Source organism: Dermacentor albipictus, chromosome 1 (assembly GCF_038994185.2).
Source record: "Dermacentor albipictus isolate Rhodes 1998 colony chromosome 1, USDA_Dalb.pri_finalv2, whole genome shotgun sequence".
Taxonomy (NCBI): domain Eukaryota; kingdom Metazoa; phylum Arthropoda; class Arachnida; order Ixodida; family Ixodidae; genus Dermacentor; species Dermacentor albipictus.
This window is the reverse complement of record NC_091821.1, coordinates 334,566,946-334,593,971: the sequence shown is the minus strand read 5'-3', so window position 1 is coordinate 334,593,971 and position 27,026 is coordinate 334,566,946. Positions and strand designations below refer to the sequence as shown.

General features: G+C 42.8%; 1 protein-coding gene across 2 annotated transcripts; it reads right to left on the bottom strand.

Annotated features, from left to right (window-relative positions):
* Positions 1-75: 75 nt before the first annotated feature.
* LOC135915053 (26S proteasome regulatory subunit 8) lies at positions 76-26,916 on the bottom strand. 2 transcript variants are annotated; one of them, XM_065448034.2, is made up of 12 exons: positions 26,794-26,894; positions 26,504-26,524; positions 26,331-26,402; positions 26,200-26,269; positions 25,383-25,480; positions 20,549-20,674; positions 19,028-19,189; positions 15,786-15,949; positions 10,330-10,483; positions 5,876-5,974; positions 2,224-2,421; positions 76-243 (listed from the first exon to the last, which is right to left on the bottom strand). In XM_065448034.2, the coding sequence occupies exons 1-12, from the start codon at positions 26,833-26,835 to the stop codon at positions 190-192; spliced, it is 1,260 nt and encodes a 419-aa protein (XP_065304106.1). In that variant the 5' UTR covers positions 26,836-26,894; the 3' UTR covers positions 76-189. The 2 variants fall into 2 exon arrangements, with proteins under 2 accessions (XP_065304106.1, XP_065304107.1); XM_065448035.2 differs by lacking the exon at positions 26,504-26,524 and having other exon boundaries at positions 26,794-26,916.
* Between the last annotated feature and the right edge of the window lie 110 nt (positions 26,917-27,026).

Genomic DNA, 27,026 nt, shown 5'->3' with positions numbered 1-27,026 from the left:
GCCTAAAATACAGAAAACTAACCAAAGGTAAACAATGGAAAATTTAACTTGCAGATTTAACAAGGAGACGTGAGGTATACAGGAAGCACACATCTTTAATTTTCTAATCAACACTTCACACCGGCAGTGCCTCCAACAGATAAGTGAAGGCAGTGAGCCCCTTTCCTTTATATGTACACCTTCACCTCCTTACTTCCAGAGTTTCTTGATGGACATGTTCTTCTCAGCATCTTTCTGCATCACCTGAAGATGAAAAACAAAACCATATATTACTAATTTCTGCTGATAAGAAGACAACCCCCCATGGCAGCGAATTGCATCCTGACAGTGGGCTGTATAGAGTTATACTTCAAAAAACGTCATTGCTGCACGGGATTCAGCTGGGCATTGCTTTCACACCTCATCAAACAGCCCCAACTGTAAACACTGCCAGATGCCTGAAATGCTAGAACACATATTGTGCAAATACCCAGCATATATGCTGGAGTGAAGGACATTGGAAAGACCCCTAGCCAGCGTTGGCAGGCAACCACTGTTGGAGGACGCTATCCTCAACCTGTGGCCTGGCACTGCAACTTCAATGTGGGCAACTAGAGCACTGTTGAAATTTCTGCAGGACACCAAGCTATACATGCAACTCCAGTAGGGCCACTGTCTGATATACATAAGCACTCACCACTTCTCTTATCATCACCCATCCCAGTACTTTCATTCCCCTTCCCTCTTCCACAGTGCCAAGTAGCAGACTAGAGTGCACTACTTCAGGTCGACCTCTGTCATTCCTGTCAATAAATTCTATCTTGCACTACCTCACAGGCATATCAATTAAACAAGGACTGACACAGGGAATGCAGGCAAATTGATTAAGCGAACTTGCATTGCACTGTCACTCAGGCAGATAAGAGACCCTTTGACAAGTGTTCCATCCTTTAATTATGGGGACATGTGCAATAATGAAACATTTTAGATGAATAATATTATTAAGATATCATCGAGCGATGCTCAAGAAACGAGCCGCCGCGAGAACGCCCGGCAGCCTCGTGTTGCTTTGGTCACCTTCGCGTAAAGTTGGCCTATGTGAAAAACTCCTTTCTTGTTACACAGGTCCATATCACGTGCTCCGCAAAGTGACCGATGTCACCTATGAAATCGTTCTAGCCACGCCCACTACGTCCTCCGCTGTGACAACCAGTGACATTGTCCACGTTGCCCGACTCAAGCCCTACAACTCTCCATGTGCCTTGGATATTTAACAGCACCATGACGGTGCTTTTGCCGCCGGGGGGTTAGTATTATGATATCACCGAGCGATGCTCAATAAACGAGCCACCGCGAGAATGACGATGAAGTTGGTCGGTGCACTTGGCGCGAGCGAGTGTCGGCCTGGCTGCCTGGCTCCAGTGTAAATAGCCTGTAAATAGCCTCTTCTCTCTGTGTCTTTCCACACGCAACAATATCATTTTAGATGTGCAATGATTAGCCATTGTCAGCAAGCCAGCCACTCCAATAAGACTTTGTATAAGAGTGAAGAGATGCACAAGTGTCGCCAATCAACATTAGCACACCCAGGATATCTACCTCGGGTGTTGGGGGTCGAAAATATTTTGGGCAGAAAAATGTGGTGGTTTGCTGCACACACATTGTGGGAAGCACCACGACTCATACCGTGAAGGTACACCATGCTCCTTCCCCAGTTTCCTCGCAGCTTCCATGACACTGACGCGCACTTACCCCCCAGATTTGATGAAAAGGGAGAAAATATTCATTTCCCAGGAAGCAGGACAGCCCTCTCATGTAAGCGAAAATGCATAAGAGTGCCCCTGAGGGAGACATTCTCTCTCTCTGAGCTCAACAATCGGATGCATGCCACCACCCATTAATGACATCGTCGCCTGACCTATCTATTACTTCCCACTACAAGTGTTTGCTGAATATCCTACCACCCACAGCAATAAATATTCCATGCAAAGCATTTACACTCGATTAACTCCGAATGTGGCAAATGGAAAAGAAGGCCACCTACCTTTAGGGCACTGTATCATTTCTGCACATCTATTTAAGTTCTAATCACTTGCATAAACTATATGTAGAAGTGAAATTGAATGTTTAGGTGCAGTTCTTAATATTTAGGGATTCATCTTTCGCAGACATGTATATTCACATTTTCTACATTTTTTAGGTGCATTTCAAGGGTTGGATTAGTACTCAGAAAGAGAAACTCACCTTAGCAACAGCCATTTCGAAATCCTCTTGAGTGACATGGACACGTCGTTCCCGCAAGGCATACATGCCTGCCTCAGTGCACACACCTTTGACCTCAGCTCCAGAGGCACCAGGCATCATTTCAGCGATCTTGCGCAGGTTTATGCCTCTTGTCAGGTTCATTTTGCGTGAATGAATGCGCAGAATGTCTAGACGCGCCTGCAGTAAGAACCATTGCAAAGTGCTGCATCAAAAGGAGCACCTATGATTCCAACTGATGCCGTTTAATGTCTCAAGGCAACACAAACGCTATGAGAAACATGGGAGCTTCCTGAAAAAAATTACTAAAGGAACTTTTTTACCGTTCCTCATCAGCTCAAATGCTACTGTACCACATACAAAGTGGCCAATCCCAGCAATAATAGCGACGCGACAACATCCAAGTTGTGTCCAAGCCAATGAGGAACGGTGCAAAGAATTTGTTCATAGGAATATACAGGCCCAGGCAGTGCTAAAACAGCCAATCATTACTTAATTCACATAAGAAGCTTTCTCACTTGCCATGCCCAGCTGCATACATTATTATTGCTTTGTACAGCTTTTTAAAGGTGATATATCAAACTAGTGCTATACAGAACAGCAGATTTTTTGGGACACCCCATTTTTCGGACATGCCTGATAACGCTGAAACGCTTCGCTTTCCTATTTTTCGGACCTTGTGCCGTTGCCACAGAACAGAAACAGCATTCATTGAAGCCAACGCCGCTGCCATTTTGATTATATTGTAGCCCTGAACCAGACCTCTCGTATCCCAATCTGCTGGTAGCCATAGTAGACGTTTTGTGTTGTTTCTATGCTTCAATGCTGCTTCGATGTCTGCTATCAAGCCTACTGCGGTTCGGTGCCATGTTTTCATTTAAATGATTCACCGCTGTCGGCAACAGCACTAACTCCACTTTTGTCATCCTTGCCGATGGAGTCGAAACACGGAGAGCATGGCAAGGTTCTAAAGCGTTGCATAATGCCAGTTCTCAAATGTCAGCCTCGCCGCAATACAGCGATGTTACATGGTCAAGCATATGCAATGTATTGCGGTGAAGCATACCAAGAGTGCAAAGAGGCTACTGTCACAGGATATAAAATGTTTTCATTAATTATACATGCGCTCACATGCCGTCTCCTGTCACAGTATGAGTACCAAGATGCCTAATAAATGTAGTGGCAGGTCCATAAGCTATTTAGGACATGGCTGTGGTAATGTGAGCCCTTGAGGGCAGATGAAAGCATACATTCGTTCCCCCCCCCCCCCCCCCGGAACGTTTATCAGAGTGTCTACCAAGTCCGCATTTTCAAATTCCCTGAGTCAGAAGAACTTTGTTTGTCAAGACGGGCTTACACTATGTTGCCCGATGCTGTCACTCTTTAGTAGACATGTTAAAAAATAAAAAAGTTAATCCAGTTTGAAAAGTAACGAGTAATGTTTATTTTATTCAAAATAGAAAACTGAAGGGAGGGGTAAGTAAAATGCACGGTGATTATTTTCGAAAAAAGAATGATAAACCCATTGCAAATGGATCAAACATTTTAAAATACGAAAGAGATGCTTACAGCAGCAAATATTTTCAAAAATAAGCTGTTTCTATCAACTGATAGCAAGCTCATTGGTATTAGCCCTGAACTTTGTCACAAGTGAGATTCTCTCACCAGCTGGAAGGTCAACCTCAACTATTCTGACATACTCTCAGTAAACGCACAATGCCTCCATTTTGTGCTTCGCTGCTTTCAATAGTTTATTTTGGTTTGGATGAGGGTCACCTGCATATTTGCGTCAGCCAACACTTTCCTTTTTGAGATCAAGCTCCTTCAAAGAAGAGGCGGCACAGTTCCTTTCCCGATCACTCTTCGATGCGACATTCTTTTCTGTTCTCGGTCTTGTACCGCCATGCGTTCTCCCCACAGACCATCTGAAGCATCCTTTTGGTCAGTTGTACAGTCAACATCCGATTTTTCGGACTCCCTAGGTGGCCACTAAAACTTCCCAAAAATGGGCAGTCCGAAAAAATTAATGCAAGTCTTTTATTGCCCCTAAAGGCTGAAACTGCCATGGGCACGTCTGAAAAAGCTATGAAGACCTGCCATAGACATATTGGTGCGCGCATGTATAATTAGAGAATGTATTGTGTCCCACGATAATTGCCCCTTCCCACGCTTGTTAAGCTTCACTGCAATAATTCCCACATGCTTCACCGCGTAAATTTGCTGTGCTGAGCTGCCTTTTGGGAATCGGCATTATGCAATGTGCCATACTTTCTAAGCTCCAAAGCCAATCGCGAGGACTACAGAGGAGTCGGTGCCATTGCTGACAGTGGCGAATCCTTTCACTGAAGAACACGGCACCGAATGGCAAGAACCTTAATAGTGAATATCGAAGCAGCTAGGCCTTGCATTGCCGCACTGGTGGCTATGGCTGCGAGCAGATGCGCTCGCAAGAGCACCAGTTCGAGGCGGCGAAATAATCAAAATGGCGGTGCTGGCTTTGAGTAATGCCGTTTCGGACCTGCGGGCACTGCAAAACGTTCTTGCGTCCGAAATTTCAGACATTTATACATTTAATCTATGGGATACGTGGTGATGCCGCGAAGCCGTCTGCATTATCAAGCGTGCCCCAAAAATTTCGTGTCCGGAAAATCAGTTGTTGACTGTACACTGGCAACTCCTCCAGCCGACAACATGGCGTCAAAGAATTCGTTACGATTCCTCTCTTTTACTTGGGCCGGCATTAGGGCGACTTTCATTTTCTTTCAATAAAATGACAGCTAATTTTCACTGATAGGAGCACAAATTCCCGGAACTTTCCGAGTATTTCCAGACTATTCAAAATCCCTCAGAATTCCCGGTTTTCCCAATTGGTAGACACCCTGGACGTTTTCGCAGTCTCTAAGGAGTAAAAACTAAAAAAACAAACATAGACTGTAACGACCACTTTTCATGAAATTATCGCATTCCTTACAAGTGCTGCAAGTGCACTAACTGTAGGTGCCAGCAACAGCTGTGCCTGTGTACTGCACAGTTACTGCCATTTATATGGTATGGCATAGACAATCGAGAAACCAATTTCACTGAAACATTGTTGCAGCTATGCAAGTGCACTATATCATCAGGACAAAGCAACACAAGTGGCCAATGGTGAGCAGGCAATGTTTCCTTGGCAACAACTTGGACAGCTCTCGCCTCTGCAGTGTCTGCACTGACACTCTCTACGCACCTGTACAGTACATTGATGCTACAGTTGCGGGAACAGTCGCAGTTGTCAGTGTCTAGAGCATGAACAACAGGCTTGCTTTAACAGTCGACCATCATGAAATGTGCAGGTTACTAGATGCAAGAGCAAACAGAACCTGCAGCCGTATGATCAGGGCATCCAGCTTATGAAGCCAACAAAGGTCATGCTTGCTAAATTTTCCTTAGCAAAACATAAACACGGCTTCGGCAGTATTTTTTTTCTTCTAGTTTTTCCACCTCTTTTCTGCCACATAAACTGGAGGACAAAGAGCAAAGCTTAGCTTAATTAAAATAAAACATATCCAAGCACTTAACAGAAACTAGTGTACACATCCGCATGTTAACTAGCAAGCTCACTGCTACAATTACATGCTTGTCACGAGAACCATACCTCTTCATTTGGTGGGGGGAACTCAATCTTTCGGTCAATCCTGCCTGGTCTCAGCAGTGCGGGGTCAAGGATGTCGATACGATTGGTCGCCATGATTACCTGATAAGCAGAACACGGCAGAGAAACTATTGTAAGGCACACTGAAACATAGGTAACCTATCCCCAGATCTGCTCTTTTAACATACAAGAAAAATTTTAAGCATGCATTATAGAGAAGGTTATGCATTACGTAGGTGAAATAGTAAATCAGTACACAGCTTATGAATTTTATTCAAGGCACAGAGGTGGAGGAGGTGAATAGAACTGTAAAGGCAAAATGCATGAAATACCAACAACTTTCCAAACTCCAAAGAAACAAATGTTGCTGGAAATCACAGCATTGTCTTGCACATACTCTACGATCTGATCACTAAGAGCTCGAACTTTTCGTCGCTGATTGCATCACTGTAGGTGATCTGTGCAGTGCCACTATATGTCATTCTCTGACTATGCATGCAAAAGAGTGAAAAAGTACAGAAAACCGTGCTACAATAAGCACTGCAACACGAAGTGGTGCTTTCCATCTGCTGCATGTAAACTTTATTTGGTGATGATTACTTGCTTATTGGTGGATGTGCAAAAACATAAATGCTATGTGAATAAAACTCAAATGAAAGATAGTCCTTGTTTTTTCAAGCACACAAGTGAAGAGCAGCAAACTTTTCTTGGTTCAGTACAACAAGCAGCATGCTCGAGTTTAAGCAGGCAGTTTGACACAGCAGGTTTTAAAGTCTAACCAAATGTGTATAAAATTTTACCATGGCCCAAATTTTAGTATTCACACAAATGTGTACATAAAAGGGCTTAAGCAATGTCTAGGGAGCATACAAATGACACTAGCAACCGCAAAAAAGGCACCACATTAAAATTTGCAAATTGTCAAGGCACAATAAGAAATGGCAACTGAAAGCAAATATACTGGCAGGGTTCATACAGAACATCAGACGCAAAATTCAAGGGCAATTCAAGAAGGTTGAAACAAACCTGTCATACACACAAAATATATTCAAATTTCTTCTTAACTGCAATTCCTTACGGCTAAGCAGCCATTGAACACATGCTTCAAGCTCTTCAGGTGGCTTTTCAAAGTCAACTTTCCCACTGTAACAATGCCAACTGCCTTGAGGCACATCACACTTTTCGCTTGATAAGGGTTAATAGTGTCCAGCTTCACTGAATGAGATTCATCTCATTACAGCCAAATGGCTGAAACTTACATTTATCCAGGCATTTATAGAACCCAGGCATAAAAAACATTCAATATGGCTGCATTGTGAACCAACTAGCAAAACAAGAAATATTGTGGTACGGCTTATTCACGTGATTTGGCTCTGTCTAGCATCAAGGAGGGCAACGGCAGACATGCCAAACTGCAACTGCTTATCGAAGCTCTGACAAGACAATATTCGAGACAATTTCCTGATAGAGTGCCCACGGCACAGAGTCGATGTGGAGGCTGTTACTTTGAATGTTCGTGGTAGAGTGTATATGCGCGACTGAACGAGGACGTAGAAAGAAACAGATACACAGGCACAATAGCTTCTTTCTACGTCCTCGTTGTAGAAACGGATACACAGACACAATAGCTTCTTTCTATGTCCTCGTTCAGTCGCGGTTATACACTCTACCATGGAGTCTGACCAACTAGCCCGCCAACGTGTCTTGAATGTTCAGAAGTCACCTCCCAACTCCAGTTTAAGGAAATGAAAGAGTGCATTTATTTTCAAAAAGCTTTAAGAGCCCCTGATTCTCTCTTTCCAAACTCGGGGTTTTCAAGCATTTAAGGAGGTGTACAAACCCTGCAATGGAGACAGGAGCAAGGCATGTGTACATACCTAAATAGCTCGTGCATTTTAAGGATTGTACAGTGCGAGTTAGAAAACGTAATGCAGTTGAATCCCGCTACAATGAACGCCGCTTGAACAAAATTTCTGATACAATGTATAATTCTCGGTTCCCCGTCAGCAGTCCATAGGAGTCAATGTATAAATATTTTCACCACAACAAACTCTTTTTCTTGTGCCATTCTGCTTCAACAAAATTTGACAAAGCAATTCCAGGCTCGAAAATTTAATTTACCATGCAGGAAACACAATTTCAAACATTTTGGTGCATTTTGCCACGCAAATAAACGTCTACAAAGTTTAAACCGTGTGTTGGCACCACCAGAAACTGCTGCTGATGGCCTAGCATGGGGGCCACCATTGCTCAATGGTGATGGCGCAAAACGTGGTCCAGACTGACAGCCCTTCAGTAGCAGCAGGTGTTGGAGGGTTGTGTTGCTAATCGATGAGCGGAATTCCGTCCTAGTTTTTTGCGCCGTGCTAAAAATACTCTCACACACTGCGCAGCTATGCGGTATCACGAGTAAATCTAGCATCACCTTTGCAATTCGGTGAAACATGTTTTACATCAGTGTTTTTCATTTTTTCTAGCCATAGACCACTGCACATCCCACCTTTCTTCATTCAGAATGTCCTCTGGAAGACTGTAAGCCTGTAGAGTGGCAAACTCAGCTTCGAGAGCATTTAAAGCGTCTTCACGAGATTCATTGGAATCTCGGGGCAGCAGCTGAGGGAAACTGAATAAATAAACAAAGACTCGAAAGCGATGCCTGTGAAATAAATATCAAGTTGGCCACTTCCGCATTCTTCAGAGTTGTGTTTCAGAGTTGCGTCCACATCCATAATGCTTTGCCTCGTTGCATTTTGGAAACATTTTCCGTAGAAGAGGCCCAACGTGGTCGCTGACACTAAGGGGGTAGGTTGTGTTCGGCGAGGAATCCTGCAAACAGGCACTCCACAGGTATGACACTGTCGTCGCAGTTGTTCCAAAGAAAGTTCACTATGTTGTCTTGCTGCTCAACGGTGCGAACATAGCTTTGATGCTTCGCCGTAGAAACTGCAGTTTGAAGTCGCCTTTGCCACCTCACGGTGGCAAAGGCAACTTGTTCTCCTTTTCTTGATGTTCTCCTTTTATTGATGTCAAAAAGCACAGAAATTCAGAAGTGTAAGATTGCAAGAACTTCTGCAAATACCGTTTCTTGGGTTTTTACATCGGGCACCGCACACACGGCCTATCCAACACTAATCATACACACAAACAGCAGGAAGGCATGCATGAAATACAAGAGCTACATTGGCTCTGACTTAGGTCAGCTTACTAGGCACTGTAGTCGGCTGCTTAGTCGATGATACCTATGGCACTAGTGCAGCCGTTGTTGGTGATGCTGACGATTACGATGTGGCTGCATATTCTGCTGTGCCGGTTTCGCAAAAACCATTATTGCACGAACAGAGACAACTTTTCGGGAGATATAAGACAGTGATCGTACAATCGGAAAGTTCAGTAAAAAATCGGGAGTCTCCTGGGCGAATCGGGAGGGTTGGCAGGTATGCAATAGGTACCTTTCCATAATATATTGGCCAACAGCCGATATTGGATGACGCGGGCCATTTTCTCGGAATTACTCACAGCGTTTGACTGTGACATGAGGAGGCAGGGCTGGCGGGTGTGCTTGCTGCTGGACGATTGCTCTGCCTATCATATTCCGGATGTGGAACTCACAAATGTGGAGTTTAAGCACCTTTTCACCCAACTGCACTTCTATAATCCAGTCACTTGACAAAGCGGTAATAAGAAGCCTGAAGTGCACCTACTGCCCGCGAGTGATGCAGTGTCTCCTATTGAATGTGGAGACCGCTCGAGACACACAAAGTTGGACCGATACATGGCACTGCAGATGATGCTTACTGCATGGGCTGCTACCAGATGCCCAGTCATCGTCGAATGTTTCACACGCGCAGAGACCCAGACACAGACTGCACTGAGGATCCTGCCGGCTGGAATGAAGCAGTGCATCCGCTGGCAGAGGCAATGGCGTCCTGGATGGCCCTTCAAGATGTCCGAAATGTGCCATTCACTGTCAAGCTGGAACATTTCACTGACGCTGACATTTATGTGATCACCCATGAGGAACTGAGTGATGAGGACATTACAAAAAGTGTCCGCAACGAGGGGCAGTCATATGAAGACGAAGTGCCACACCTGTAGCCTCCACCAGCCACAGCACGTGTACTGGATGCATTCGTCGTCATGGGAAATTTGTGCTGTCCATGATGACAACATTGCCATGCAACTACTCGCCGGATGTGAAAATCACGTCATGACACTCCTGGGGAGAAAAAGGAAGCAGTCGACAATGCTTGGATTTTGGAAATAAAGGTTTCTGTGGTCTACCAGTTCAGGTTGGCTGCATCTTCGTGAATTTCACAACAGCGAAGTTTTCACTTCAATGAATTTATTCTAGCGCACAGTCATTTTTGTCGTAACTGGACTCGACTGTATGCTTTTATGAAGCTTGAAGGTGCTTTCAGTAAATGTGAAATTAGCAACATGTACAAATAATTTCATACCTTGATGTTCTTGGTTGCCTCAAAGCCATCCAGTTGATTTAAAAGCTCAAGCATGGTCCTCTGCACCTCGCTGTCACCGCCTGAGCCAGCATCGATACGGGACGATCCGATGGAGTCAATTTCATCCATAAAGATGATAGATGGGGCATGCTCCCTGCAGAATTAACATGAGTGCTTAACAGCAATGCAGAAGAGCCAAATAAAGGCATACCTGGTGGCAGAATGGATAGGCTATACAGTAACGAGTGTGCAGCCTAACTACAGTTCATAGAGTTATATGCCAACAGGGTACCACTAAAAGCAGAGGCTCAATAAGCTGAGAAACGAGTAAATTCACACAAAAATTGCTTATCTGCTGCTTCATCCCATTTCAAAAACCTGCCCAAAGTAAAGTCATGTTTGAACAACAAATAGCAGCTGTTGCACAGTCAAGCCCACATGAACAGGTTGCAAGAGGGAAAGCCAGATGAATCTTATTACTCCACAAAAACAGTTATTCAAAATATGAAGTACAGTCAAACCCAGCTATACTGAACTTGCAAAAAAAGCCTATCAGCTCGATATAGGATATAATTCGATATCAGCCTGCTAAAGAATTGGACGTCATAAAGGTTCATACCATTTATAAAATCACTTTATTGATGAAACTAATTTATTTTCGCATGAAATAGTCCTATATTTTCTTCTGCTTAGCCAATTTCGCTGCCTGCGACGCACGCACTTTTCCACATTGTCTAAAGAGTCGAAGCAGCTGAGGCCGCAACCTTCCCCATTCGCAATGAAACACCGGACTAGTGCAAGTGCACCAAACACCTCGGAGGATGTGGGCAAAGAACCATCGTTGCTTTCCTCATTGTGCCAACTTTTACTTTTGCTCGGTACGATGTCAGTAATGGTGTCTTCGTTTTCGGGCTCTCCCGTGGTCGCAACACCATCATCTGCACTTACAAACTCCCCGACTGTTGACTCATCAGTATACTTTGTGGCGCAAAATACATTTCTGGAAAAGGGACAGAAGAAAGGGAGACAGTGAAGCGCCAAACTACCAACTGTTTAATGACAGGCTGAACAAACGTAAAGAAGAAAATACAACTTCCGCTCATGCGCAGGGAGCCAAGGTGTGGCAGAACAACGTGGTCATGATAACATGCTTTGGATGAAGCACATTTCTGCTGAATATAGTACGATAGATGTATCGCTGACACAATCAGACCCTTTCTTTTTAATATAAAAGGCTTCCAACAACTCCCTTGCAGTTTGGTCCCTACTTCTGCCAAGAATCAATACTCTTTCAAAGCATGGCCTACAACAACAGGCTTTACAGTGCGCAGGAAGATAGATTGCGGCAAGTCATACGTCGGGCAAACGGGACGTTGTATTAATGACAGACTGAGGGAGCACGCTAATAGCATCGGCAAGAATGAGAACGCGCATCTTCCTGCGCACTGTAAAGCCTGTTGTTGTAGGCCATGCTTTGAAAGAGTATTGATTCTTGGCAGAAGTAGGGACCAAACTGCAAGGGAGTTGTTGGAAGCCTTTTATATTAAAAAGAAAGGGTCTGATTGTGTCAGCGATACATCTATCGTACTATATTCAGCAGAAATGTGCTTCATCCAAAGCATGTTATCATGACCACGTTGTTCTGCCACACCTTGGCTCCCTGCGCATGAGCGGAAGTTGTATTTTCTTCTTTACGTTTGTTCAGCCTGTCATTAAACAGTTGGTAGTTTGGCGCTTCACTGTCTCCCTTTCTTCTGTCCCTTTTCCAGAAATGTATTTTGCGCCACAAAGTATACATAGGAAATCTAAGCACCAACTTGCCCAAGAAGAAGTCCTTTTGTTGACTCATCAACGGCTTCCGGAAATTCTGACAGCTCGCTCTAAACTTCAGCAACACCGGCAACGGCTTCGTCGCACTCATCGGAGTTTACAGTCATCACCGGGCACGCAGAAGCCGGCACGTCTGAAGCAATTTCAGATGAATCACTTGCACACGGCGGTGCGTACGCGTCGTGCACCACGGGCACCAGGTCGCGAGTTTGTCCGCTTTAGCCTTAATCTTTCCCTTATACTTCAAAATTGTGCTGGCAGTGCTCTTCGGAATCTTGCACGCTGCGGGGTCATCCGAGTTCTCACTGCGTTCAACCCAATTTATGATTTCAAGCTTCATGACGATAAAGCAAATTCTGCCGCTTCATCACGGCGACACTGCGGGAGAAGGCCCCCAAGGTGCAAACACAATGAACCAGAAAAGCAGCAAGACAACTCGCACTTGCGCCATCTTGTACAAGAGCCTTTGACTGGCTGTCTGAGCAAGTAATGTGGGCAGGCCAGGATCATTTTTTGCAGGAGGGTGTCGACGGCTCGCCCGACGCAGTGTGGTCACGGTAGGGAAAGCGGTTCGATGGAGATGTGCCGTCGGGTTTCCCTGCCGCCACGAGAGAAAGACAACTTCTGGGGGCACTTTTGCGCCGCTTGTCGTTCGATATATCGGAATTGTTGCTATTTTTGTTCGATGTAAGCGTAATTTTTGCTATATATATTCATTATAACTATACCATGTTCAGAGATTGTTCGATATACAGAATAATTCAAAGTAAACGGGTTCAATATAGTCGGGTTCGACTGTATGCATACCTTTTTCCATAATGTCAACAACCCTGTGTGTATGCAAGACAGCATTGAGTTTCTGCTACCATCCTAAAGGATTTCTGTGCATGACATGCACAGGAACTGTTTGTCAGCTGCATGAGCTACTGTACTTACACTATTTTTAAGTCGACCACTTTTTTAAAATTTGAACATATGAAGTGGGGGGGGGGGGGGGGGGAGGCCGACTTACAATCGAAACCAAAACATGGCACCGACAAAAAAGCGAGACCAACGCGAGCTACAACGTAGTTCCAATTTTATGTTTGCTCTATGGCCCTACCCATAGCTTTTCGCTATCCTGCGTGTTTGTTCACTTTTCGGAAGGGTTTTTAAACATTTTTCAAAGTTTTACAGTGCACACAACACTCATGGGGGGACGTCGATAGTTGATGGAAGCGCCGCTGTTCCATTCCCGGCAGCATCCTCAGAACGGCGGCACTTGCGGGGAGTATCGGTAGCTCATGGAAGAGCACACTGCTTAGGGGTTTTTGTCTATAGATTGTCCAAAGGCATTGAATTGGCATGTTCAACTTGAGTGCCAGCTACGTGCTACTTCCATGCTTCCTCAGTTGTTATGAATGCTCCAGGTCCATTAATCATTTGGCACTCGTTCACAACAGCGCTCAAGAGACCTGCCATCCTTTATGCCGAAGAAACAAATCGTTGAGCAGCGGGCCGCAAGTTCTGTGTTTCTGAACGGGTGGTGCGAGAATGGCGACTGCAGTGAAGCGAAATTTTCACCTGTGACGGCAAGTGAGGAATTTCCCACGTGCCGAAGTCTGGACGCCTTCCGGAGCTGTAGGCTAAGCTTGCGGCGTACGTTGCTGAAATGCGTGATCGGTCCCTGCCAATGAAGTGCGACATGGTCATGAAACGCTCAGACCATGAAAAGCTCAGATCTTCGCCTTTTAAGGACCTGCTCTGCCATTAGTACAAATGGCTGGCAGCAGAAAACCGCGAAATTATGCCAACCGGACCTGTCAAAAGAGCCTCCCTGACGGCTGCGTGTGGTTGGGTGCATGCAGTGTGGGCTGCTGTTCCACAAGATGTCGTGGTGCGGTCGTTTGCCAAATGTGAAATTTCGCTGGACGACGACGCGCTGTGCGAACTTAGCAACGATGACGATGGCAGCACTAGTGAAGACGAGTAGTCCAGTGACCATGTCAGCTACTAATAAATTTTGTTTATCGAATGCGCCCTCGGGTATGCTCTCCTTTTGTTTTTTTCCTGTCATGCGATTGGGGGGGGGGGGTCGACTTACAATCGTGTAAATACGGTATATTCAGCAAGTTTGCTGTGGTGTTCTGACACACACATAGTATGTTTGCCACCAAAAATCCCTGCAAACACAAGCTTTGTTTTTTCCACACTAAGTGGAATATCATGGCATGTTTCCATGACTGCTGCACGAATACACTGCCAACTACTACAAAGCAAAAAAAGTGGCGACCAGAAGGAGGCCTTGACTGCAGCAACTACAATTTCTTTGTAGAGTCTTGCATCATTCCCGATTTCATCAGAGCAAACTACATGAAAGAGAGGGAAGCAAGCTAATAAGCATAGCATGCTGCAATATCTTACGTACTGGTGTAGCAGTCCCACGCGGTCATCTAGCACAGCCAAAGTGTGGCATCTTGCAAAATAATTCACCCATACAATCACTTTAGCTTGTTGCAGATGCTGACCAGCATCTCACCCATAGCTCAAGAAACGTGACTGACGTCGCCTACGCAACTTTAGGCAAATGATACAGCTCCTTACAGCAACACTGTGGCGCACAAGGGAGAACAATGAATGACCAGGCACATGTGCACTCACACATTTTTTTTTTTTTTTCAGGTATACTGAGTGATTGGTGAATGTAAGCTACCATAACATGGTAGTGTGAAATACGAGCAAACAGTCAGTAAATCCAAGCAGGGGCCTAGGCAGTTTGTAGTTGACAACAGTGCACCAAATGCTATATTTAATGTTGCACAGTTACCTACAGTTGTTAGCGATTGAAACATGATACATGGGCCGCATGATGGCTGGTACTTTCTGCATCACCAGTCAGCACTGGGCGATTACTGGGGAGGCCAAATGCAGTCCTAATGGATCACAAAGGCTCTCGCTTCCATCTGATACAAAATTACACCAACTCGGTATATCCAATGGCCACTGGTGACAAAAAAAAACTCCCATCAGTCACGAACTCCGACTCTTGTGTTTGAATCGCTGAGCACTGTACCTTACAGCCAAAATTTCCCATATAGTTGGATTGCTTGCATAGTGAGAGACAAAAAAGTAGGGCAACAGATAAAATTTCAACGAAAGAATGCTGCAGAAACAGCACAAACATACCAGCACCCAGTGGGGCAGATGACCACACATTATAGCTTGCCCCGAATCTATATCTCATAATGGCATTGAAAACCAACACAGCCTGATCATAGCATAGGACAGGGATTTTGATTTTATGGACGTACTTTACAGGATCTAAATAATGTATTAGCATCAATAAGGCATAGTTGGGCTTGTGATTTCATTCAGGACTCCTAATGAGTTAATTAAACAATGTAAAACCTTTTTGGTAAGCCGCTGTTCGAAACTTGCCTCTCATGCTGCTTGCCTCCCAAGCACAGCTTGAAAAGATTGTTTACTGGGTTGTGATGATGCTTACTGATAATGCCAGGTCTTTCTGCAGTTCCCGGTTTGCATCTCGTAACACAAAGAACTATGGCGCGCAACAATGGTCCAATTTCAGGAATGCACCCTACAACTACCTTAAACATCACAAACTTTAGTAGAGGGAAGCAACTGACCTTGCCATGACAAAGAGCTCGCGCACCATCCGTGAGCCCTCTCCAATAAACTTCTGCACAAGCTCTGATCCAGAGACACGGATGAAAGTGCAGTCGGTATGGTGAGCGACTGCTCTTGCAAGCAGCGTCTTGCCAGTGCCAGGAGGTCCATACAGCAGGACACCCTAGGTGAATGACAATAGTACAGCACTTTTAAATTTTTTTTTTCTATGAATCAATCAATATTTATTTTTGACGAAATCAAGTACACGATGGGTATAAGTACACATTCGGAGGTCCCGAAGTAACAACTGTCGGGGGGACCTCCTAACGAGACATGAAAAGGGGACAGGATCGTGGCAAACAGTGAGTCACGTCATATATTATACAATTTCTACATCATCATAGGAAATAAACGGTAAGAGAGAAAAACATATATTAAAAATATCAGAGTATAATCATACAGTTAAAAAGAGAGAAAAAAACATTAAAGAAATCTTATAACTCGCAGAAATTCAAACGAGGATAGATGGTATGTAAAACTAACGAGGAGAAGTATCAATTATAGGCAAAATTCAGTGACTCGGTAATTTGAACAGTGCATTGCATAATGGTAAAGCAGAAGAAAATCTAATTCTCGGTTCGTCAAACTATACTATGTGTCAGATAAAGTGTTCGTGAAATGCTCCTTCATTCTACGCTTGAATGATAATAATGCAGATGACTTCATATCAGATGGTATTGAATTCCAAATAGAAATGCCTGAAAACGCAACGGCAAATTTCCCATAATTGGTTCTTGCTTTTGGAAGGAGAAGATTGAGCTGTGCTGAACATCTTGTGTTGTTATAATTGATGAGGCTAAAGCGAGTAAAACCTGGAATATTAAACTTGGTATTTTTGAGACGAAACATAAGTAGTGACAGCTTATGATTGAATAACATGCGCAAAGGTAAAACATTTAGGGAACGGAATATGGGAGCAGAGGGAGATGTATGCAATTGGAATGCAATTAATCGTAATGCCTGCTTTTGTAAGACTTCTAGCTGATGAAGATGTGTGGCATATGTATTACCCTAAGATGACAGGCAGTACGAGAGATGACTGTGTATGTACACGTAATATAAAGACACGAGAATGGTTTGCTGAAAAAAGAGCGAGTTTTTATGATGATGTGAATACCAAATGAGATTTCTTGAATAAGTGATTGAATATGGTGCTGGAACTTTAGGTTTTCATCCAGAACTACACCAAGTAATTTAGTAGACGCGGATCTTGCAAATACATTATTATTTAGAGACACTACAATAGAGTCAACGTGCAAAGCTTTTGAAGAATGGAATACCATAAATGTTGTCTTAGATGGGTTAATGGCTGGCTTGATTTTTACACACCATGAATCAACATTCGCTAGGTCAGCGTTAAGTTTATCCTGCAATGCGAATAAATTTTTATCAGATGCGAAAATAGTGGTGTCATCAGCATAAAGAAGGCAGTGCGCATGTGTTAACATTTCTGGCAAGTCATTCATGAATATGAGAAACAAAAGTGGCCCAAGTATTGATCTCTGAGGAACGCCTGTATTTACAATTTTTGATGAGGAGAAGGCACCATTAACTTCGACTATATATGGTCGGTCCATTAGGTAGTTGCGAATTCATTGTAAAGGCGGCCCAGAAATGCCATAAGATTCAAGTTTACTTAAAGGAATACGATGTTTAATTGCATCAAACTCAATCAACAGATATGAGAACACGTTGTTTAGCCATTTTGGCCAGAAAATTAATGTGAACTATCCTTGTCCTTAGAAAATACTAGGTACCTTAAGTGGGCCCTGAAACACTCTTTATTGAAGCTGAGAAATGCATCTGAAGTCAAACTAGACTATTTCAGAAATACTTAGCAACGATAAGTACTTCAATACATTCAGAAGCAGAGCTATTGGCAATCAAAGATCATCTTTGATGAAACGAAAAATGAGACTTTTGTCGCACGAAGTGAATAAATACTGTATGTTTCTTTCCCCTTTCATCGCACTCTCTCCATGTTCCGTTTTCGACAGGTAAGTGGACGATCTCATGCTATTTCGGTTAAGCAGTACTACAGTTTACTACATACTTTTTCCAAGCTCCGGCCAACTATGGTTTAACGAGGTTTCACTGTAATATGTTGTCATGATGACTAATGGGTTTTATTGGTGGAAGGGCCGGTTCTGGCCAAAGAGCATCAAACATATGGTGAAACAAGTTAACAGTAGTACATGATGTCAAGGTTGTAACACAGCCGTAAAAGGGCCTAAGATCAGTCACTGTGTAAATGCATGTAATAGTATTTATGTACTAAAAACATGGAAAATGAGGTGTGCTATGAGGATAAAATATTTGTTGCGATCATAAATATGTAAGAATATGCAAGTAGCACTTGTGCCTCACCTGGACCCTTGAGCGCAAGAGCCGAGAAACACATGCTCTAAATACGACTGTCACAGCAGCCACCTCTGATAAGGGGCTGTGCTATGGATGTCTTGGCTGTATAACATGTAGTGCACCTACATCGTTGAGAAAAGGTAAGACTAATTTGCTGTCAAAGAGTCACTCACTGCCTAGGAACACTGCTGGACGTAGCGAGAGTTGCTGGTGGGGAGGTAAACGAAAGTGATTTTTTCTTTTTTCTCTCTCTCTCTCTCTCTCTTTTTTCCTTTTTTTTTGTGGGAGCCTCTAATGCATGACATTAATACCTGAGAAACAGTACAGCATGACACCAAGCTACCTTTTTTTCCTAATATCCAAAATCATCTTTATTCTTCATGGCTGTGATATTGTAACGATGCCTTTTCCAATACCATTATTCTTTTTCGCACTTTTCACACTTCGTCAGTGGTCCAAGCCATCAATTGGATTAACTAACATTGAATGGCAGATAAGAGTGGCATAGAATAAAGCGAAAGGCACTGCTACAAAATCACAGCCCACATAAGTCAATGAGTTCAAGAAGTCATGGTATTCCAATACAACGGTAATGCCAAAACATATACTTACCAGCTATAACTCTTTATAAGCAAAATGGCCTCATTTTACACTAAAAGTTATGCACTCAACGGTACCTTGCCACAACGTATGGCAATCAGATATGTGGTGCTGCTTGCAATTTGGTGAGCAGTGTTCGCTAAATGTGCCAACATATTATTCTCACACCTCTAGGGCCTAGAGGCCAGTCCCGCATGTGAAGGACACTATAACAGAAAAGATTGGGTAAGAGGCTCACCTTAGGCTGTGCGATGCCCAATGCTTCAAAGAGCTCAGGGTGCTTGACGGGCAGCTCAATGACCTCCTTTATCTCCTTGATTTGCTTGTCAAGGCCTCCCACCATTTCATAGGTAGAATCAGGCACCTTCTCTACCATCATAAGGCTTACCAGTGGGTCCACCTGAAAGAAAGTCACAAATGCATTAAGCTTGCTGCAACCCACTCTTGAGGGCAGGCAGATTGAGCTTTCTTCCAAGGAGGGAATCTGTAGTCATGATGATGATAATGATTGTAGCATTTCACTTTTTACCAAAGACACACTGTCCTTATCAACTATGAACTCAACCATTGGATGGCGGAGGTCATATATCTATAAAAAAGGGGCAAATATGCAAGGCAAGTTTTCATTAAATGGCACGCATGAACACTGGCTTTACATATTAAGGCAGAGTTAGGACACCCTGACATTAAATCTGATTTTATGCCTGCCTACACTACACACCTTTCAAAATGCTGTTTAAACTCCGTACCACCCTTGTGTTAACACAATGAACCAGCACACATAGTAACAATACCTATGCATATTCAATGCATACTGAAAAACAACCATCTACAAAGTATGTAAGGAAATGACAATGCTCACTGTGTTCAATACATATTTTCATAGCTATAATGGCCTATGTCTCATAAGTATACAAGTTTCGTCCAAAACATCTAAAAACATCTAAAAATACTCTTGCCCTGTTTTAAGAACCAACTTATAACACTGGTAACTGCGTTCCTTGTGAAAATTCCATTCAAGTAGCCCACTTCTAGTACAATCAACATTACCCATAGTCATGAGCACACTAGACAGCAGAAGACAAAGTGAACAATTTTAATTATTATAACACAGCGATAAGGCCCAGAAAAGTTTACTGTACATTACACCTACAGTATCATTTTGACTAAAAGTGAATACCTACATTACTCTAGTACACAAAGAACTTTAGCATCAAAGACATGGGTAATGTTGAATTCTTACACTGCTAATAATTCACACTTACTTCAATTATCGTGTCTGCAATTAAAAAATGAAACAGTGCTGAAAATGTGCTCTATATCTGTAATCTTGGTCTAAACAGCTAGTTTACCCTTTATAAGGATAAACAGTAATAGTGATGGGCTTGAGAAGTATAACATCAGCCCGAATACACCAATAATGCCTATAATGATGAGATTTTTAGGTTTTGTGAATTATGTTAAAAGTAGATTGCCCTACTGTAACAATTTGTGCAAGCTTTAATCAATACAGCAGCAGCAAACTAAATTTCTATACTTAGAGTAACAGAGAAATGCTTGAATAAAGTGCTCAAGCTTGACGTAGTAGTTCTGGGGAAACACACAAGGTGGAGTGAAGTAACTAATAAAAGGAAAATCAGATGTCCACCCGTTCGTAGCAATTGCTACAAAGGAAACCCTTACGGGTTCCTCGAACGAAAATCCTCGCAAAAAGCCCCCCCCCCTCCCCTTTGTTAAAGTGCTCAAGCGTTGCACTAACCTTGTTTGGCAATATCTTGTGAAGTGTGTAACTATCATTACGCAGGGCTACCCTGCTGTTAGGGGTCACATTGGCAATGTCAATGTTTTTGTCAATGTCTACCACAAATTTGCCTTCCGGGTGGACCTGCAAACACAGATACAAGAAAGATATTAAGCACTCAAACAAGAACAGCAGTCTTGTCATATAGACTAATTTTTTCAAACACCCAGGTTACGTATTTATTTATTTCACAATATTGTGAGCCCTTGCCGGGCATCCGGATTGTTTCAAAACATTTTTCTGCGTACTAGTCAGACCGTGATTAGAGTTTGCTTCTGCTGTGTGGAATTCTATTAGTACCCATCGAAGTGACCTAACAGCAGCCATCCAGCATCAATTCATTCGCCCTTACTATGACAGATATATTTGTCGACGCCGATACTGCGACTACTCAAGCCTGTTGACACAAGTACGCTTTCTTTGCATGACAGACGACTCGCGCGTGATCTAAAGTTCTTGCGACGGGTGGCACGTGGGCTGATTGATTGTCATGTTACTAGCATAATTGCAGTTTTGGGTTCCATCACTGAAAACCAGCAGGTGTTCCGACGCGTTTTACTCTAATCTTTCTCGAACTTGTCCCGTGACACTACTGCAGCAGGTGTTCAATGCCAGTTCATGTGACATGGATATTTTCAATTGGCTGTCTAAAGTTGGCTGACAGGATGCTTGATGCAACTTAGTTGTGCAAGCACATATTTTTAAGTTTCTTATACAAACTCATGCATTGCATATTTAATTTAGCATGCAATATTGCTGGAAACAGTGTTCGGTTTTCATATTTTATTATGTTCATGCTCTTGTATGTACTACTATTAGTGACCTGTCACCAAGGCATTACAGCTGTTAGCAGGTACTAATATAATCAATAAACAAGATGGAGAAAAACATGTAATAATCACATGTTTCAAAACAGCAAATACTCCCATAATAACACCAGCATTACTCAAACACAAGAACTGCTGTTTGCATGAATAAAATAAGAATATTTGTAGTTTCCTGCCCAGAAGTCCACATTGAGCTACATTCAACAAATGCGCTATGAATACTGCATGGAAACTTCCCCTCATTTGCCCTACAAGCCAATTTATGGCTTTGGCGAGTCTGTTAATTACACTAGTATGTTTTTCACATTAAATAAATTTCATCGTAGGTAAAAATGTGATTCAATATTGTGTAATGGCAGCAGCTGAGAAAGACTGGAAAGCTTTAAAGCTTTTGTTAGGTTGCACTGCTCATAAGCAGTTACAACTAAGCAGAGGCAATGATCAAGCAAATGACAGATGAGCTGCTTACAGACACCAACTATGAAAGCCGCATAATTTTCCAAATCTTCCCACTATTTAAAAGCACAGCACCAGTCCTTAGAGGTTGTCAGTTTGGCTCCCATTGGTGGCAACTGCCTTTCCTTGCACTTTCATTTGATTTTTCCTTTATGTTATGAATACGAAGCTTGTTGCAAATTTAACCCTCTTTTAGAATTTCAGCAAAATATGCTTTCCTTGTCTCCACTGTCCATTGGCTTGCAGGGCTGCATGAATATTTGAAGCTTTCGAATACCCTATTAATTATTGTCTTATTCGATTCAATGCTTGAATTGCCCAGTCACTATCAAATGTGAAGCATGTCTCGGCGAACATTTGCCCCTTTGACATTATCTATCTAGCAGCCTACGTCTTGGTGCTCTCATGGTCATTTCATTACCTTGGTATGTACCAAAATTGGCATAGTATGAGAAAAGTGTATGACGAACATAAATAATCTGTCATGACATGTGCATCATGTAGGTCATGAAACAGCTGCCTACGTCTTTGTGCTTTCATGGTCGTTTCATTAACTTGGTTTGTACCAAAATTAGCATGACAAGATTATATGACGAACATAAATGATAGGTCATGACGTGTGTCATGTAGGTCATGAAACAGCCACCTATGACTTTGTATGTACCAAAATTAGTATAGTACGACATGAGTGTATGACAAACATAAATGATGCGTCATGACCTGCATGCCAGGTAGGTCATGAAACAGCCGCCTACGTCTTGGTATGTACCAAAATTGGCATAGTATGACGAACATAAATGACCGGTCATGACATGACTATTTTGACATGTGCATCATGTAGGCCATGAAACAGCTGCCTACGTCTTGGTGCTCTCATGGTCTTTTCGTTAACTTGGTATGTACCACAATTGGCATAGTATGGCAAGAGTGTATGACGAACATAAATGATAGGTCATGACATGCGTGTAGTGACAAGCATGTAGGTCATGAAACAGCCGCTTACGTCTTGGTACCAAAATTGGCATAAAATTTTTTTAAAAATTAAATTATGGGGTTTTATGTGCCAAAACCACTTTCTGATTATGAGGCACGCCGTAGTGGAGGGCTCCGGAAATTTCGACCACCTGGGGGTTCTTTAACGTGCACCTAAATCTAAGTACACGGGTGTTTTCGCATTTCGCACCCATCGAAATGCGGCCGCCGTGGCCGGGATTCGATCCCGCGACCTCGTGCTCAGCAGCTCAACACCATAGCCACTGAGCAACCACGGCGAGTCAAAATTGGCATAGTATGACAAGAGCGTATGATGAACATAACTGATAGGTCACAAGATGAATCATGACATGCACGTCATGTAGGTCATAAAGCAACTGCCTACATCTTAGTGCTCTCATAGTCGTTTCGTTAACTTGGTATGTACTAAAATTGGCACAGTATGGCAAGAGTGCATGACAAACACAACGGATAGGTCATGAGACGAATGTCATGACATGCGTGTCATGTAGGTCATGAAACAACCACCTATGTCTTAGTGCTCTCATAGTCGTTTCGTTAACTTGGTATGTACCAAAATTGCCATAGTATGACAAGCGTGTAATGATGAACATAAATGATTGGTCATGCCATGAATATCATGACGTGTCATGTAGGTCATGAAACAGCCGCCTACGTCTTTGTTCTCTCATGGTCGTTTCGTTAACTTGGTATGCACCAAAATTAACGCAGTATCACAAGAGTGTATGGCGAACATAAATAATAAGTCATGACATCAATGGCATGACATGCGTGTTGTGTAGATAATGAAACAGCCGCCTACATCTTGGTGTGATGGTCATTTCGTTAACTTGGTAGGCTCCCTGCACACTGCTTTGCATAACATCGATTCCCACAGGGCATGGATCTGCTGGCTTTTTGAACATTCATAACTCTTTGGAGTAGTTTCCAAACACTTCACATTGTCAACTGTGCATGATCAGACATAAAACCAAAGCAAAAATACGACAACATTAATGCCAGCTATTCTGGATGTAACTCAAAACAAATTACATAATAGAGCACACTGAGTCACTCAAAGAACCGGACCTTCTTCAGCTAAAATACAATCAATTGCACACAAATTTCGCTTAGATATGACATTCGCCAGTGGGGTATTGTGTGGTACCATTTATGCATTTTGTACCTGTGTGCTTTCGTCTGATTAAATCTAAATACACTTCACTGCAACATAATATCAGTGGCACCATGTTCTGTAACCATTACAAGCAGCACAAAGTCTGCTCCTTTAGCTAGGTTGCTGCAGATAAGACACATTCCTGATTTAGTCTCGATGGCACATGCATGTGCCAACTGACCCAAAGGACTGCCCATTTCTTATCTTTGTTCTGAAAATAAATGACCATGTATGCTTCGAAGAGGCTTGAACATGCAAACAGCTTATTCGTTCCTAATGTTTCACAGGTGCTATTATTAGACCAAGTTTCAAAATATGTAATGTGAGAGATAACTTGCTATTTTTTCAATACAAGGATTCAGGCATTTATTTATACTAATGGTCAAAAAGGCTGTTCATTCTTTTCACTCACTCAATCTTGGTGACGGCAGAGATCATCAAGTAGGAAACAGACACCTAGTATTTGAAGTTATCTGACCCCTTCAGTGCCTTAAGCAGAAACCAACTAAAGCATTACAGACAAATTTCACAATATGGCAACAGTCCTTGTAATATGTTAAATGAAATGCACCCTTCTAAAAACTGCACTCATTGGGACACCAAAGTAACAAGTGTTTAGCTAATCTCTGACATGCGCCAAAGGCAGTTAGATAAGACAGAAATTTAAACATTTTCTTTTTGAAAAACAAGAGACAAGTTGTAACTACTTTCGTCAAGTGGATACCAAGTTACAAGTATCTTGCAGAACTATGTCATAGGTATAAGTTTCTGCTAGAGTGGAATATATAACTAAACCGATACCAGCCCTATTATGACTGCTAAAGTAATTGCTTTTTTGGAACGAATGCACTTTATTGAAACGTGGGTAAATGGCTTCAATAAACCTCGAATGAACAAAAGAGAGGGGTGTAAAAGCATCATGTGATACAAAATTAAAGAAGACTTGCTATTCGTAGAACATCCATAGATGCAGCAGTGCAGCATCGCAAGTGACTTCCAATACCATAGCATTGAGCAATGTGTGATTGCCACAGGAAGTCACCTACAAGCACACATGGTGAAACAAACTTCTATGTAGTGTTCATGACAAACAAGGATCAGAAGTCCTTAATGCTGATGTAGTCAGTTGCATCCAGACAATATTTGCAGGTTGTTATAGACCTAAGAGAATAAAACTGCACTGAAATTACCGGTGAGTGCAGCCTAATGAAATTTTATTTTGTACATGCTGTTGCACAAACGTGGACTCTTATAAGGAAACAATATTTCTTAACCATATAACAAAGAAATGTGCCATCTGTAACTAATCACCATATAAAAAAAAATTCTATGGGCTTACCTTAACAAGCACTTTCTTTTTGTCCATTGGTTTTACCACTTCACCAACATACGATCCTTGTTCTTGAAGCAACTGAAGCTCTTCCCGAAGCATCCTCACTGCAAGTAGATGTAGAGAAATGCTGACAGTGTAAATAGCAGAGTAGCTGTAGGAACAAACAGTAATGAAAGCTAGGCCCTTCCTCTCTACCTTAAGTCTATTAGACATTAAAAATAAATAAAAGAGGCAATTGACATGAGACCAATGCAATGAATGCTGGCCGCTAGCTTACTAAGGATAATGCACAACAATATTGCTTTGGCAACAGCCATGTCAAGATAAAACTTTGGATAAGGGTGTACGCATAGGTCGGCATACAGTGATCGCTCCCCACTTATTTCACAGGTGTGATAGGGCGTTAATGAGTGACAATAGGTTTGCGTATACCTGAGTATGAAGACGAGTCAGTACAAACAAAAGTCACTGACGGCGACTTCGGGTGAGAGACTGTTGGCGTGTGTGAGTGGGCATATGTATGCGAGTAAGTTCTGCTGAGTGGGTGCGGGTACCGGTAAAAGTGCGACTGAAAGTGGCCACGAACGCGAGCTGGTGAATGAGCGTGCGTATACAGGAACGACAGTCAGTGCCGAAGAGTGAGTGAGTCCAAAGAGTGAGTATCAGTCTACTTTGCCGGCCTATGGGTGCATGACAGCTAATCGTTTCAAAACAGGTGGCGCCAGGGAGCACTGACTGACGATTACAGCCTTTCGCCACTGACGAGAAATGAATGATGTGACAGCAGCGCTACATTTAAACAAAGGGCACAAAAGGAACGTACCTTTGGCATTGAGTTCGTTTCTCTGAGCTTGCAATCGCCTAAGATTTTGTGTCTTGTCGGAGACCACGAGCTGAAATGCAAAACGTTCCCATCGTATTTCGCACTTCACAAATAAACCAAACGAGCGTCACCTGGAGTTCTTCTATCTTAGTTATGTAGTACTGCTTAAGGCCGTCTCCTTTCGACACTCCGTCGACCTCCATCTGGAAAGATCACACTCGGTATAAACGTGTAATACAACGATCGATTTAAGCAGCGCATGCCCGAGGGGTCAGTAACATGAGCATTCATGTTATTTACTTACCCTCTTCGTACGCATCCGTGCCTGAAGATATTGTTTACCATTAGCCGATCCATTACATGCAATGTACACGATGCGTCTACACGCGCTATACATTTAAAAAAACACACACAATGCAGCGATACACACTACCGCAAAGAGCGGACGATGACTGGCACAAACTGGTAATCAAACTAGAGGTTCTTCAACGATGCCGCTAAGCAGACGAATGAAGAATAAACCCACACTAAAGCTCTGCTACAACGACACAAAGAAATAACAGGGCTTAAATCAACCATGAAATTAATACATACTTTCACGGGCGCCGAATCGTCCACAATAGCCGCAGCCGCCATGTTTCACTAGTGGAAACACGGCAAAAAAAACTACAAAAAGCTAAACCGCAAGGAGCACCACAGGAAGTTCCGCTACGGTACACTGTAGCTCAACCTAAAATATATTAAAGGCAAGCGTAATAAATAACGTAATAATTGCACCAACAAAATAGCTAACAATGATAATTATTATTAGCGCAAGCGGGAAATTA

What these genes read in the sequence shown, in the direction of transcription:
- LOC135915053 (XM_065448034.2), bottom strand. Translation starts at nt 26,835, where the DNA reads ATGGCGGCTGCGGCTATTGTGGACGATTCGGCGCCCGTGAAA. An exon ending in AGGCAACCAAGAACATCAAG is followed by an intron (nt 5,975 to 10,329) that starts GTATGAAATTAT and finishes TCTGCTTATCAG; the next exon opens with GTAATCATGGCGACCAATCG. An exon ending in TCGAAATGGCTGTTGCTAAG is followed by an intron (nt 244 to 2,223) that starts GTGAGTTTCTCT and finishes TTTCATCTTCAG; the next exon opens with GTGATGCAGAAAGATGCTGA.